At 42.7% G+C, this 16062-nt stretch overlaps 2 protein-coding genes across 2 annotated transcripts; both read right to left on the bottom strand.

The window, feature by feature from the left end:
* Positions 1-149: 149 nt before the first annotated feature.
* Positions 150-4850, bottom strand: hoxc1a (homeobox C1a). Its single transcript, XM_040151597.1, has 2 exons — positions 4271-4850; positions 150-574 (listed from the first exon to the last, which is right to left on the bottom strand). Exons 1-2 carry the CDS (start codon positions 4848-4850, stop codon positions 150-152), a joined length of 1005 nt encoding a protein of 334 aa, XP_040007531.1.
* Positions 4851-14444: 9594 nt separating this feature from the next.
* LOC120803274 (homeobox protein Hox-A3-like) lies at positions 14445-15809 on the bottom strand. The gene is made up of 2 exons (XM_040151595.1): positions 15765-15809; positions 14445-15678 (listed from the first exon to the last, which is right to left on the bottom strand). Exons 1-2 carry the CDS (start codon positions 15807-15809, stop codon positions 15061-15063), a joined length of 663 nt encoding a protein of 220 aa, XP_040007529.1. The 3' UTR covers positions 14445-15060.
* Positions 15810-16062: the final 253 nt, after the last annotated feature.

Below are 16062 nucleotides of genomic sequence, written 5' to 3'. Positions count from 1 at the left end.
GAAGAAACTTGCCATTGCGCTTCTCGCAATAAGCATCCATCGTGGTAAGCAAATACAGGTGCAGCCTGATTGAACCCGATGCAAACGCGAATCAAAACATCTGCAGGCTGGCGCCCTCGCTGTGGAACGCACGACGCGGCTCCCGCGGCTCAGGACTTCATGGGCAGGTGTTTTGGCGAGGTCGGTCCAGCAGAGGGGCAGGTGTCCCAAGTGTCGGCGAGTGAGTGCGGAGCCGCGGGCCCCGGGTCGGAGAGCAGCCAGTCTCTCTGTAATTTCTTCTGCTTCATGCGTCTGTTCTGAAACCAAACTTTCACCTGCGTCTCGCTGAGCTGCAGGGCGCTGGCGACCTCCACCCGCCTGGCCCGCGTCAGGTACTTGTTGAAGTGGAACTCCTTCTCCAGCTCGGTCAGCTGCTTGGTGCTGAAGCTGGTCCTCGGGGCCCCGTTCGCCGTGGGATGGCCATCCGCGCAGATGCTCCTGCTGCTGCTGCTGCTGCTGCTGCTGCTGCTTCCAGCCTCCACAGCACCGATTCCCGAGCCAACGATACCGAACCCACAGGTCGTGTGCATCCTGGCTGGGAACAGAGGACATGAAAACAGTCGTCAGCAAGCTCAGCGAGGCTACTCACAAAAGAGGCACAAAACCCTTCTGAATGTTAGTTAGTTAGTTATCCACGCCCATATCCAGGAAATAAGATGAAAAATTATGATTGAGTCGAAACAGGAACAATTCTTATAGAATATACTTTGATCACCATTTAAAGGTAGTTATGACTTTTGTATGAATCCTCAGAAATGAAACAAAATATTTATTACAGATGTATATGATACTGATTTTGAGGAATATAAAGTGAATGAATAAACACAGGTTTGTTTGGTACTAAGGGAAATGAGTTAATCAAATATTCAAGTATTTAATAGACCTAAAATTATTTTTAAGAAACTTAAAATGATTTGTAGGACTTGGTCCCGAGCCAGTTTGTTGATTAAAAGTCTTCACCCTGGAGCCATTTTTCTGTCTGTATAACAAAGATTTTTAACTGAGGCATCGACTATGGCCGTAGCCTATTGGCACACTGCAAAATCTTTTGGTGCTGTTAAACAGGTGGACGGGGAATTGTGTGTTATCCAAAGGCGTGGACATAATAACAGAAACACCTTTGCAATATCATGCAATCCAAAGCAACGACATCCCAAAACTACAGCCTGAAAAATGGCCGGAGATTTGATTCAAAACCATCTGACTCTGGGGGATCTGAACATTTCGTATTTACTGCAGGGCTGTTGTACTGGATTGGACTACACTCTTAAGGTTTGTGTGTGGCCTGGAGCAGCTGACCAAATCACAGGAAAAGAAAAACAAAGAGATGTTGCTGTATATTATAGATATGTATGAAAGTATTCAAGGAAATGTTTGGCGATTCAAAACAATTTTGTAGTGTTTACAGTCCATTAACTGTATTCACCAGAATCATTAATAATTTGCCTTTAGGCCTTTCTGTGTCAATGACAGTTTAACAGTTTACAAATCCTTTCAAACACCGCATTAATGACAAATGTCTCCGTTTTTTTTCCTCTGAGGTTTCTGGGTTACACATTAAAGTATCGTCTGTGCTACTTATGTGCAATGAATGACAGGATCTCGGTTATATCTTGATTTTTCATTGCCGACATTGCGGGTAGTTGTCAGTGTATCTTTGCCTCTGAGAAAATGTGCTGCTGCTACTGCATAATGGAGTCATTGTGCCAGGTGTACTCCAAAGTCTCCCACCACAATTCATAGAGAGGAAGGTTAACAGGCCTCTAGCCAGTTGGAAAAGCATAGCAGATGAAAAGGTCAGTGATGGGATAAATGTCGACATTTGTGTTTTAAGAAAATGAATGTCAAGGTAACCGAACCTCAGAATTAGAGGACAGAGAACATAAAGAACCAATACGGAGGAACTGTATGTAATTAAGAACTTCAGCTTTCAGGAGTGCAAATCCCATGCACATTCTGATTAATGGCTCCAAAGATAATAGAATTGATGCCAGCCAGAAGGTATAAAAGAATCAAACTAAATATTTGAGGAATGACTTGCACGTTTAAAAATAGCCAGCCAGCGAAAGGGAATGGAAGGGCCTTCCAAGCCAAGGAGAGGGGAAGAAGAAAAGGGATAGATCGATACACATTGCCTCAGTCATCTGGGCATTCAGCCCACAGTAATTCAGGTGCTGTCAAAGCATAATTGAAGAATGACGCACTGGGAGTATATACACTGAGCCAGGAGATCAAGTTACAGCAGGTCTGTGGAGGCCTTTCAACATGGAAGAAAATGCAAGACTTTGTTTTCTGCCAAAACCAATACAACCTCCTGAGGAAAGCATACTTTCACTAATGACTCTTTTACAAGTTACACAGTAGAGATAATGAGTTACTCCTACTGATGATCCCCTTCAGAGAGATACAGAACGAGGTCACAAAGATTCTAGCAGTAGTGCGAGGAGATGTCTTTGTGTGCGTGGGCGGCTGTGAGCAAATGGCTTTCCCAAGTACACGGATTTGGACCAGATGAGTAGCTAATGTGTTTTATGAATAAAATGACTATGCGTCCAGTCAGAGGTCGTTGTTGTCACCCTTTGCCTCCCTCACAGTGCCATCATCAGAGAAATGTTTACCCACTAATCTGCATTTTGAACGTGCGAGTAGGTAATCACCAGCTGGAAATCGTTGGTTTCTTTTCGTCGCATCTCGCAACATTGCAATATTTATACAAAATCAAAGGTACTGATGTCGCCTTTTGCTTCTCTCACAGTGGCATCATCAGCAAAGTGTTTATCAGGGAGTGTGAATGCACATCATCACCCACTAATCTGAATTTTGAAGGTTTTTTGTTTTGTTTGTAATGTTTTACAGTCTGTCAAATGCACATCACGCAAGTTAGGTAATCCAAAGCCATAGACTGTAGTTTTGTGTTTGTTGAATCACACATATCCTCACCACTGCGGTCAAATTAAAGGTGCTGATGTGACCTTTCATGCACACTGACTCCATAGCCATACTGCAACGTCACCAGAAATAATGTGCCCACATTACTTTCCCCACTGAACTGAATTTTGGAGCGGCTTTGTGTTTGTTGCATCCTTTGCAGAGGAACTCAGGCCTTTTATCACAAACAAACAGTCTGTGGTAGTGACCAACCTGCATCTTTGGTCACTGAACATTTGGGCCAGCAGCACACTTACAGCAAACAGAGGTTGTTCTGGGGAGAAAAAAAAAAAAATAAACAAACAAAAGACTGGACCAGTGTTGTTGTAAATCGCCCCTCCGTGTAAAATGTATGAAACTTAACCCAAGTATAGGGCCAGAAAGTCAACTGACATTATTGATCAAATGAAGGATCTATATAAGATACTCTAAGTCATATAAAATTGAAGATTGATAGGCATTTCTCACATTAGTAGACTATTGGTATTTCTTTTAAGCCTGGGATATGTATTCTTCTGTGGGCTCTCTGCCCAGGACTCATCAGTCAGGGAAATGATGATCTGTGACAGCAATTATGTTAAAAAGGTGGACACATGTAAAGGTGCTGCAAACTGAAATCAATACACCAGGGCTTTCATCACAAACAGACAACTAATCAATACTCAGGGAGCACGCTAGCTTACAACAGTAAGTTTTACTCAACTTCCTGAGAGTCTCGACAGGCAGTGGTCTGTTGCATTATTCAAGGGCTACTGGTAAGTAAGGGCAAGGGTAAATAATTGATCGTTCTCGGGGTTGCATATACACTGAGGCTGAGCAGGCCTTTCACTGTACTTCACCCTCCTTTTGTGTACAGTCTAGATCCTGCTTGTAACAGGAGGTGGAGCAAAACATGTTAACTAGCCTGACAGATTTACATTAACATGGAACCGTTAAGGAAATGGTAACCGAGTCCCCGTGTGCATATTCAGATTTGGCGTCGAGTGAACAGTCGGATTTGCCTTTCTCACGTCTCGGTCTGCTTGAAAAAGTGGGGAATTTTTTTTTTTTTTTTTTTTTTAATTCAGCTTTCGTGCACCGTGACGCACAAAACACGTCAGCTTTTTTTTTCCTCTCTCTCTCTCTCTCTCTTTTTTTCCAGCTCATGGAGAAAACTTCGACCAAACTTTGCCGGCAATGAATGAAAGTTATCCCGGGCTAAAAATCAAACAAACTCACTGAGCCTGGATAAATGTAGGCTATGTCTCAAGGTTACTTTATCCCTCCTCTCGTGCTCAGTCTCCCTTGACAAAAAAAAACTTACCCGCCCTGTGCTGACTCCTCTTCACTCTCATCCACTCAAAAGTTTTACTCCTTTCATCCATATCCGCCGCGGTACAGTCCGAGCCGGCTGAACGTCCCACGGCGACGTGAATCTCGGGGCCATTGCGAGGGTAGATTTGGTGTTGCTCTGTAAGTGACCCAGAATCGGAGAGTAGCGTCTCGCTGCTATTTGACGCACGGTATCCGCGTCCTGGAGAGCCCTGCCCCTGCGCCCTGCACCGCCAGGGGACACGGGACGAGTGGGGGCAGGCCGGTGTCGAGAAGCCCTCGAGAGTCTCACACGGTGGAGGAGGAGGAGGAGGAGGAGGAGGAGGATGAGGAGGAGGGCTGTCCGAAGAGGTGCACAGAGTCAAACTGTTGGAGAGAGTGAAGTACCGGGGAAGCGGAGAATGAAATCCTGGGGCAACTTCCACCTCCAGTTTTCCCTCCTCATCACGACTGCCGAGTTCAGGATGAGTCCTGCCGCCCAGGTCCCGGTTTATGACCTCTTTTACTCGGCAGCAGCCCGTGAACAGAGGGCTACTCTCCCCTTCGGCCGTTAACTCTTGATAGGAAGTCATTATCACCTCTCCCCTGCATAATCATTGGACGGGCTTGCACTTCATGCCCGGCCTCTCATGCGTCCAGTAACGCGTGGTCAGGCGGCTGGACGGCCGAGGGGACATTCCTCGGTGGAGAAGCGGCGGTCCCTGATTGATGGAGATGACGTGCCCTCCTGGTCTCGGCCAATGGCTGGACATCTCTGTCATCAGGGAGGACAACACTGATTAAGCCCAGCAAGCAAAGTGTGACACCGGCTTCAGGTCAACATTGTAATGGTGTCCGAGCGCAACGAGCAGCGCCATGCAGGCCACAAGTAAACAAATAAATAATAATTTTCATTTAAAAAAAAATCTACCAACAACTTTAAAAGCAGCAAGGAAGTTCGTCAACATCATGCCAGACTCTGGGGGCCTTCACGGGCCTCTCACCTATTCAGACAGGTAGGCTACGACGCCAGACGTGTTTTATTTTTTATTTTTTATCCCACACAGAGAAGGTATGTTTTGGGTCCGATTCTTGTATAATGGTTATTTTTCAAGACAACAATGGAACCCCCCCCCCCCCAAAGCGAAATTAGCATAATATAGGCCTACATTGACGCAGCTAATGGATCATGCAAATTCGTGAAGGCTTCTTGAAAAACGCGAGGCCCTCTTTAGCAAAGGGCTTAGGTCATGTGAAAGGCACACGTAATGGGTTCAGAGGTCGTGACAGCTGGTATTTAGAAGTTCAGTGGCAGCAGATTTGTAATTAGCCTCGAACAAATACAAAAACAAAAAAAAAATTAGAAAATAGCTCCGAGCGGAGATCAAGAAAGTTGTAACCGATGGAAGAGACATGTCCATCCCAGGTGAAACCAGCTCCTCGGCCGGATTAGCCTGAGCGTGTCCATGTATCCTCTTTTCAAACACAGCCCCAAAGTCTCTTTTTGGGGCTGGGCTCTTTTTCCAAACATCTGTGTTTACTCTGCAGTGAATCGCCGCGCCATACTTTTCATACGCGTGCAAATGACGCTAAACGCCGCTGTCTGAACTCTGAGGAGCTACAAAAACAAAGCAAAGAAAAAAAAAAAATCCCTCCCGATATACGTGCACGGGTGAGCTGGACATGCCACCTACACTGCCCCATGAAAAGCATTCAAACAGCTCAATTTGCATGTGTTTTGGCTCCGCAGCAGATCTGCAGGAACAGAGCGAGTGAAAATGTCATGCGGCTCCACAGTGCGAGCAGAAGTTTGGCGACCTACTTTCACATACGCGCGTCACTGTGTCGCTCATTTTAAAGAATGGGAATTAGTAGAGCTCAGAATATCCCGATGGGCCAGTGCTAATGTCTAATCTCCAAACCGTTTGATGGTTTTAGCTTTGATCAGAAATTGTGGAATACCAAAGAAACACGAAATTTAAACAGGGCTTTGTTTTGTTTTTGTTTTTTTACACTATGGGTTTGAGTCATGTTTCGTGTGAATTGGTTTAGATGGTAATAATCTGTCACCGAAAACCAACAATGATATTACCACATTTGATTTTTTTTTTTTTAAATATTGACATTATATTGTTATTATGTTTTCCCTGTCCCTCTGTGCTTCGAGAAATCAGTGAAAAAGAATGAATGTAATACAATTAATATAATTAATGAATATAATAATTAATAAATCAAATATATTATTCAAAGGTTATTATTATTATTATTATTGATAATAATAACAATGATAATAATGATGATATTATTATTATTATTATTATTATTATTATTATTATTATTATTATTATGCCTCAGATAACAGTACGAAACAACAGCCACCCATAGCATTTCATTAAAAAACTTAATTTTAAATTGGTGTGTTTCTGCTCTAAGCGTTTTATTTTACCAACGTTTCCTATGTCTTTTAAGTCCGCAGTAATTACAATATAATTCAGCCTAATGAACAACTTCTAACTGCGTTCTTACAGCATAGAAATATGGTCCCAGCTGTGGGAGTTAATGGGATTCTACAGGCAGCGATGTGCTGAATGACTGAGTGCAATATATCCCTTCTCTCCATGCATTTGCATGGTGCACTGATCCATCTTCATGTCAGCTCGGAGGTTACTCAGGGTTCACGCGCTAGCTTGTTTCTCTCCTCCACACTCAATAAATAAATCTCTGCAGCTTTCTGTTTACCGCCTGAATATAAATTTGTTTGCAGTCGATCGAAGACCTGTGCGGAGGTATTAGAAATTGTATTTCTGTAATGGCTTTCAGCAGAGAGAGAGAGAGAGAGAGAGAGAGAGAGAGAAGGGGGGGGGGGGTAGAAAAAAACAGGTGTGAGCAATCTCTTGCTTTCTCGTATGCAAACGAATTAAAAAAAAAATGAAGCAGCCTCAGCCTATTGCAGCTCTCGGACGTATTCAAATTACGTTTTAAAACCCAGTAACCTTTTTTATCTCGTAGGACGAGGACAACAATAAGGTGTTTGTTTCTAGAAGTGCCATATGTTTGATTAGCACGTTTGAAGTGTTGTTCCACATCGCTGCCCGGCACCTTTATGTAGCAGAAGTTATATGATCACATTTAGCTCAAAAAACAGGGGATCTTTAGCTGAGGCTCCTTCCTCTGGGCAGCTGGTATTCCCTAAACCACGAATTGTCCTTGAGGTGGCTTCAGAAATAAGAAAGAGAATACTCTCAGAATTTAGGCGAAATGGATGCCACAAATATAATTCTGAATTTTATATCCCTCAAACCAAATTCCGCACCCCATTTACACACCGACCAGAAATTTGAGTATCTGCCTCCAAAGCCCAAAAAAAGATCCTCTTGAAACCCTGTGCAGGTTATTTCCATCACGCTCACTATTGTCTCTGTTGTTTTGACTGGAGGGGAGGTAAACATGGCAGCACTTGGGTGGCTATGTCAGGAGGCAGGAAGAGGGAGATAATATTGACTGATGCTAATTTGTTTTGTGCCCACGCTCTGATGTGTGTCAATAGGCACTCGAGGCCCCGGGATCAGCTCGGCCGTGCTCGGATTACCTCCGTGGTTTGAACTGAACCCTCATCCTGCTGCTGCTGACATGATGCTAGGGCCGCTGTTGACACCAGACCCTTGTCTAGCCCTCCAACACTGTCAAGCCTCATTATATGTCAGCCCCTGACCCTCACAAGACTGGGAATTAACCAGCGCTGACAGACGACTGTCACCACCAGCCAGAGAGGTCACTGCCTTTAATGCAGTTCCAGGAGGGGAAGATGACAACCATCTAGGCCATGTTTATGGAGCTCAGGCTCATCGACGCAGCATCACGATAGAGCTGTAATATGGCCGAGGGACAAAGACCAGTAAAGCAAGAGAAAAATAGCGAAATAAAGAGGAAGGGTCAGAGCCAAGCTGAAGAAGAAGCAGAAACACATATTCAAGTGTGGCACATTGACCTGTTGAAAGATGGCTATCTATATGATTGATAGAGCATGTCAGTGTTTTTCAAATATTGGCATTTTTGAAAAATAGTGATGTCAGAAGTAAGATTTAGCTCAGCCTATACCCAGCCCACACACAATCCAGGGAATACCACATGAAAACAGAAAAATCCATCCACTCACAGTGTGAAATTCTGATAATTGTCCTTGCTTTATTGTTGAATGGTATGAAATATGTCACAGTACATGAACCGTAATAATAAATCCGATGCAACTACTGTGCAAATGGCCAGGGACATTACAGATAACCGCATTCTGCACAGGCTCAACAGTGTGACAATGAAGCAATACCTTGCTAATACGAGGACTTCTCAACAATAGCCTGTAGTATGTACTGCAGCGCTTCACAGCTTCGGTGAGCCAAGAGGCTTCGCGTCGGCAGAATCCCAAACATCATGACAACAAGCCATCAGTCATCTTCCCCCCAAGCTGCTGTGCACACTTGTGTGTTTCCGGAGTTCTTACTGTGGGAAATGAGCAGGGTTAAACATGAAACAGGAGGAAATGTTCATCATTGCAGCACACTCTGTAATACTCTCCCTCATACAGCATTGTTTTCGCTGCAGGGAAAGAGAGGGTGTGGTTTTTTCCTTTTTTTTTTTTCTTTTTTCGCTTAAACACTCCATGCTTGTTCACAATGCAGATCAGTAATCTACTGTGCATGCTAATCATGGTTAATGGCAAATTGCTGATAGAAAAACGGCACTGTATTAATAAAGCACTAATCTTCCTTTGAGGTTCAGGGAGGTTTATTCTTGCAGTTAAAAAAGGTAAACTGAAAATGAAAGGTGAAAGTTTTACAGTATCCGATACCTTATCACTGTCTGCATTGATGCTATATGATGAGTGAAATATTCAAACCCACGATTTTTGTAGCTGCACATTTCATCAAAAGAAAATATGCAAGATGCCTCTGTGCGTTGTTTATACAAATCTCCTCAAAAATCCGAAACTCTAGACTGTCCAGCAGAATTTAAAATAAAGTTATCTGCCTTAGAAAAAGGTTTGGCTTCACAGAATGAGTTTGTAATGAGTGAACCACTGCTGAATACCAACAGAAGAATGACACTGGCGTAATATTCCTTTTTCAGAAATACTTAGTTTTAGCAACTGAGGTTCAACAAGGATTAAAAGTAATAAACGAAAGGGGTCAGTCTGGTTTCGAGCCATTGGTTATGTTGAAATTTTCTTTACTTCCTCATCATTTGGGGTCCCACTGCTGCACATGTAAAAATAATAACAATATTTGAAAAACTAATCTTTTTCTTTCTTTTTCAAGACTGGGTTTATTTTCATGTTTTTTGTGCATTACAATTTATGCTTGAACAAAAATACAGTCAGTTGCCAGTTTATTAGGTACACCTAGATAAAAATGATGCAGTCTAACACAACAGTCCTGCAATAAATCCTCCCTTCATGAAGGAGATACTGTTCAGTTTTTGTTGAAAGTGTTTCAAAGAGGTGTTGATTCAACTTCATGGTTATTTTGGAGGCCGTAGCTTGTGATGCTGTTGAACTGTAATGTAAAGGTGTTTCTAATTCTTAGTCCATCCGCTTTGATAGAAATGGGATGGAAAATGAATCCGCATTTCTATAAAGCAGACAACAAATACTCAGTATTATAACCGTCATGATTTCTTGCAGGACTGTCATCTTAGACCTTATTAATCTAGGTGTACCTAATGAACTGGCAACTTAGTGTATATCTATTCCTTTTGTTTGCCAAAAGGTCTTTCTCAGACAAAGACATATGCTGTGTGTTATTCTACATAGTGACAAATCTTATGTTCGGGGTCTAACTCTCCGTTAGATGTCTTATATGCTGGTAAAGCTGCAAAAACAGAAATTCAAATACACTCATTTGGGAGGGTTATTGCATCATAAGAAGTATTGTCAACACCAATGATAGAGACAGAGTATGTGAAAATCAATTGCATTTAACCATCTTTTACAACTGTGGTCTCTGAGAACCTAAACAGAATTCATTTCTGTCGTGGACGTCTGAAACATGTCATGTTTATAAGCAGTAAAGTAATAAAGTATCAAGGAGATAAAACAATGTTAGGTATATTTGCTGGGTTGTTAAAGAGGGCCCAAGGTCTCAAGGGACCCCAAACAGAGCAATAGGGTTTGAAGTTTACACACACTGAATGCTTGCTATATGCAAACATCAGTATTCTGATATATATATGCAAAATATTAACATGTTGCCTGTCTCATTATCTTTTGGTTCTTTGTTGTCATACAGTTTTTTTTCCACACAGATTCTTATGCCAGAACAGCCAAAAGAAAGTGCGCATTGATGAGATCCTGTGTGATGAAGCCATTGGGTGTTAAATAATTCTTGAGTGATCGATAATGGCCAACACGTGGCATTTAGCAGGGTGACTGTTGTGATTACAAGTTCATTCATTTAACCGGTGCTCTTCAGAGGGAAACGTGAGCTCCAGCAGGTGACTCCCTCGCTGTGCACAGTGCCGCTCACCACAGCTGAGACACTTTCATCACCAACCTACCTTTTTTATTGTCACCGATCATCCTTAACTGGGAAGCATTTAAAATGTCATTGATCTTGATAATGCCGTGCCGTAATATGACAGTAACAGTTGTATGAGATTCAGGAAGTCAAATTTCCAAGACTGATGAGTCGTAGCAGTTGAGTTATAATCCATCTACCTGAGTGATGCTCAGGCTCTGTTCCACATGGAGGAGCAGACAAATAAATAAAACCCATAAAGGTGACACAGGAAATTGATACTTAACAATCATCTTGAGCAACAAGCACCTGGAGAGACTGGTGGGCAGCAGTTACTACTGTGGAGGGAAAAGGCTGAGAAGGTTAATAGGTCATAAAAAGAACAAAACCTCCTCAAGGCCGGGCATAAAAGTTCAGGGTTTTACTCAACAATGGACCAGAGTATTGCTTGTACCAGTCACTTCTGGGAAGGTTTTACCTCTATGGTTTCCACCACCGAATCAGTCATTCTCAACCATAATAATTTAAGAGTAAAATTGAAAATTAGCCCCAGGTCGGTCATAATCTGTAATATTACGTTTATATATTATATTCACCATACATTTCCAGCTAACTTTATATTGACACCAATTGTCATGTGGTTTTTTTAATCACCATGCACTAAAAATATGAAACATTACCACCATATTTTTAAAGTACTTTTTTTTTTCAAACAAAATATTATATTTTCTCTAAGGGGATACAGGAATGTACAAGATAAATATAAATGACTATAAATACAAAACCTACAATATTACCAAAAGCCACTGCAAATATTCTTTGGCAAATACAATCTTTCATTTTAACCCATAAATTCTCTAGAATTTGCTAATTTGCTCCTTTGTATTGAAAAGTGGAGAGTCAAGCTTTTAACCCCTTTTAACCCTGGAGAAGGGTTGTGTGATCTTTTTTGACTTTGATCAATGTCATGCAAAACCTCTGGATTGTGTTTCTATGCTGTGTGTACATTTTGTATTTTGTCTATGTACATACATCAGTGTATTCTGTCAAATGCATCTCTTTACATTCCGTATCATTTTTGCATGTATGTTATGTCTATGCTGTTTGGTGACAGAATAAAATCAAATGTAACCTGGACCGTGACGATGTTGTGAAGTTTGCATCCAGAATCTCGCAAACAGTTTTGCCTCATTTGTTTTTTTCTTTCGACGGGCTCCTCCAAGTTCAAACTGTGATCTCAGTTTATAAGTGAACTTGACTCCATAAGATGCTATGTTATAGTCTCAGAGTGGGATTTGATGTCGTGATGGAAACTTTTTCCTTTAATGTCTCTTGTGTAGAATTGTTACCTCTCTCGTAATGACTACAAAATGAGAAGGACACCACTCTTCTCGATGTTTTTGTGCACCCAGTTTATAAAAGTTTTGCAGCCCATCAGTCATTGCCATTAATTAGTGGTATAAATGAGTGCATCTATGGATTGTGGTGTAGATGAAGACCAAAGCCAAACAAAACCCCCACATTAATATATCATCCGTGATTGATCTCAGAGGATTTGTGGCAACCCTGATTATTTATTTCCTCTGATAGTGATCCCCATATAACGAAAGGAATTACCACTACACAACAGAAGACTCCAGGAGACACTAGCAGCTTACTGTGATGGTAATATGATGAGCTTCAGGCTTTATGTTTGTTGAATTCAGTAAATGCTTAGGAAGATACTTAAAGCAGCGCGTCTTTGTTGGGCACGCAGCACTTTTGTTTTCAAGGAAGCTTAAGAAAAGTCTTGATGCACAGAGCATTTTTCAAATCTAACCCCAAGATCTGTAACACAACAGCTGCATATGGGATGGTGGAACATCAGTCACTGTAAAGGACATAAGGCAAAAATTTAGAAATTAATGATGGACCGTAACCAAAGCTGGTTTCATGGCACCATGGCTGGCATCATCTATCACTTCAAAGACCCACTTAATGCTTCACTCAGGTCTGATCAAAGCCCAGAATTTTAAAAAACGAAAAAAAAAAAAAACGTAATAAATATTTGGCTTTGCAGACTCCCCCTCCGAAGAACAGCTGTCATCAAGTGAGTAAGAGGGAAATTACTTTAGTTGCTAACTAGGAGCGACCCAGTGTGAGAACAACTGACTAACTTAATGTTGAAATGGAGGTAGACAGTTCCCCCTTGCAGTGGGGCCCTTGGGGGGCTTTCCTTGACCCCTGGGGATCCCCCCTTGACCCCATCCACAGAATTACTGCACTCCAGTGTGTGGATCCTCCTGGCTTTTAGTGTCTGGAAGGAGAATGTGGTGAGGAACCAGAGGTAAATGTCCTATTGAGCCTCGGCACCATTAACACCATAAATCACTCGGCATATGCAAGAATCTCAGGAATCCAACACTGTCTGCTTCTTTTTCCTCACAATCCCCCCTCTTCTGGTTTCTTTGTGAGCAAACATGTTTGTAGGAAAGAACTTTTTCTAGCTTCGTCTCATTCTCTCTCTTGCCCTTTATTACTTTTCTCTTAAATTACTCAGCTGTCACCACCTCTCTGATACAGACGTGGTGTAGACCGTACTTTATTTTATTTAACATTTCCACAGACTTACAGCAGCTATACAGCTCCCCTAACACTTATTGAGACCTGCTACAAATGGTGTCAAATATTTACCAATTGACAGCTGATCCAGAGACTGATTAGGTAATGAATTAGGAGCAGGAAGTCATTCTATCCAGGACCACTAGGGGATCAGCTTCCTCCTGTACCGCCCTCATTTCGAAGCTGTCAGTAGTCTTCTGTGACAACTCATTTACAGTAAGGCCACTGATATAAAACTGTCAGCATGCCCAAAACGTTGTTTGGAATATCGATACCGTGGCTCACATTATCAAGTGTAAGACGTTTTCTCCTTCATCACGAAAGCTGCTGTCTATCTTTAAATGCAAAACCGAAGAGACCCATGAGAATCTGTGACCCACTTCTGTCAGATAAATGCATAATGTCCCGTGTGTGTAATTTAGCTCAGTGAGGCGAAATTTTGAAATCAAAAACAGGAAAAGGGAAATAATAACATTTCCATGACACCGGTTACATTTGAAAATCAACAAGTCACAATGGCACAGAGTATGCCGGTAAAAAAAACACAAAGTCTCCTCGTTGTTCTTTAAGATAATATGTTGTCATTAGTGACTGAACCTCATTGGTCTGTTGTGGCCTATGGGCTGCTGAAAGGGCCTCCAAGCTACACAAGTAACATGCCCCCTGAGAGTGAGGCCGGCTCCAACTTGCAGCACTACAATTTGGCTATTGAAAAGGCAAGGGTTGGGAAGGAGGAGGCAAGAGATCTTGTCATGGTGCCCAGTGGGTTCAGAGCTTGTGGTTGGAGTGCTGGAAAGACTGCCTTGTCTCAGTGATTAATGGTGGGGAACTCGGAGGCAGCAGCGAAGGAGAGGCTTATGTGGCAAGACTGTGCAACTTGAATGGACAATACTGGAGAGTTTTCAATGAATCTATAGCATGCCTTAATTTGATGACAGAGTCTAATTTTTTCCTTTAGGTATCTAATCCAGGAATTTCTTAATCATGAAATACCGCTGGAAAAAATAAATTAATTCTAATTGGCGATGAATAGGGTAAACACTGCACAAGAGCTACAGTTTCCCCAAATGCATTTATTAAGCATGTACAGTATGACATCTAAATTAATCCAGAACAGTATGAAAGACTTGCCGTATCCTTTAATGGCTTTAACAAAAATATAACATCATTCAGTATGAATATTATTCTGCCCATTTCACAGTTAAAACCTTTTACACAAATGACCTGCTTTTTACTGTACATAATGAAAAAGAGGCCTGATGTGACACTTACAAAATATGACAACCACTTAGCTATTATGTGCCCACAGAGGGAAATAGAAAACTCACTCACTGTATGATTCCCGCATGCATTAAACATGCAACAGCAATACAAATGTAACAGTCACAAAGTAACAGCACAAAAGATATAATTATTAATTGCTCAAAGGTCTTGTGCATGCCATGTACGTACAATATGAGCAGCAAGTCGTCCCCATGCCTGAGAAACAAAAATGATATCACTGTAGCTCTCCTTTAATTAAGATATGTTCATATACTTTAATTAAAATGCTTCATGACCGGTGAAAGGGTGTGTTATGCGGATGTCAGCCCTGGGAGGCCAATCAGACATCCTGCAGTCTTTCATAAGTAAGTGAGAGTGGATGTATCATTGAGATTTTGATGAGCACAGGAGGGATGGCCATTATGGGGCCCTAGGGCCAGTTTGAAATGCCAGCATGGTGATGAGTATCTATGCCCATACAGGGGGGCGGTGGACCATTTCCAACAGATGGAAGGATGCAACTCAGATGTGGCGGGTCTGCAGGGTGTATACGCTGACCACTGCTGCCATCACTGTGAGAGCCAAAGAGAGAGGAGGACGCGGGAGCATAATCCATGAAGTGCAGGTCTGAGGAGGAGGAAGTTCTAGCAACGCACGCACCCGGGAACCTAAGGTGGTCTGCACACGTGTTTGAGCTGGAGGAGGGGTTGCGGGGAGACCACTGGGACACACCTACCACCTTTCCATACTTGCGCCCCCTCTTGTACCTCGTCCTGCGGTTCAGGAACCAGATCTTGACCTGGCGATCGGTGAACTGAAGCCCGGTGGCCATCTCCAGCCTCCGGGGACGACGCACGTAAGGGCGGAAGTGGAGCTCCTTCTCCAGCTCCAGCAGCTGGCTGCTGGTGAAGGCCGTTCTCTCCCTCCTCACACCAGGCTTTCCTCTGCCTGGTAGACAAGCCGCCAGACCAGCCGCCAGACCACAGCTGATTAATGCGGGAGGAAGCACATAAAGAAGAGAGGGTGATAAATGCAAATGCCACGTATGCTAGCAAGTCTATCCTGAAATGTACAACCTCCGCATGGAGGACTTCAAGTGCCAGTAAGGCACATGTAAATCCTCAGCAAATCAACCTGGGACCAAGCAGGGCCCTCAGCTCTTCCTGTGCATTCAGTCATGCTTGAGACACTACACAAGACTGGCTGTCTACTGTGTCACGTGTTCAGGAGAAGTTACCTCCCAAAGAAACAGTCTGGGGGAAACATCTGACGCCACTACGGCTGCTTAACAGGCCACATTAATCACAGCTACACACGGAAGCAGACCTGTCAAATCCCCATCTCAGTCACTTAAAAGGTACCCTGGGACTACCACTGAAAATAACCACCATTAGAGATTCCATTTGACATGTATATCAGCGATACCAGGGCC

Source organism: Xiphias gladius, chromosome 18 (assembly GCF_016859285.1).
Source record: "Xiphias gladius isolate SHS-SW01 ecotype Sanya breed wild chromosome 18, ASM1685928v1, whole genome shotgun sequence".
NCBI lineage: Eukaryota > Metazoa > Chordata > Actinopteri > Istiophoriformes > Xiphiidae > Xiphias > Xiphias gladius.
Note: the sequence above shows the minus strand (reverse complement) of the source record. Positions and strands in the feature narration are given on the sequence as shown.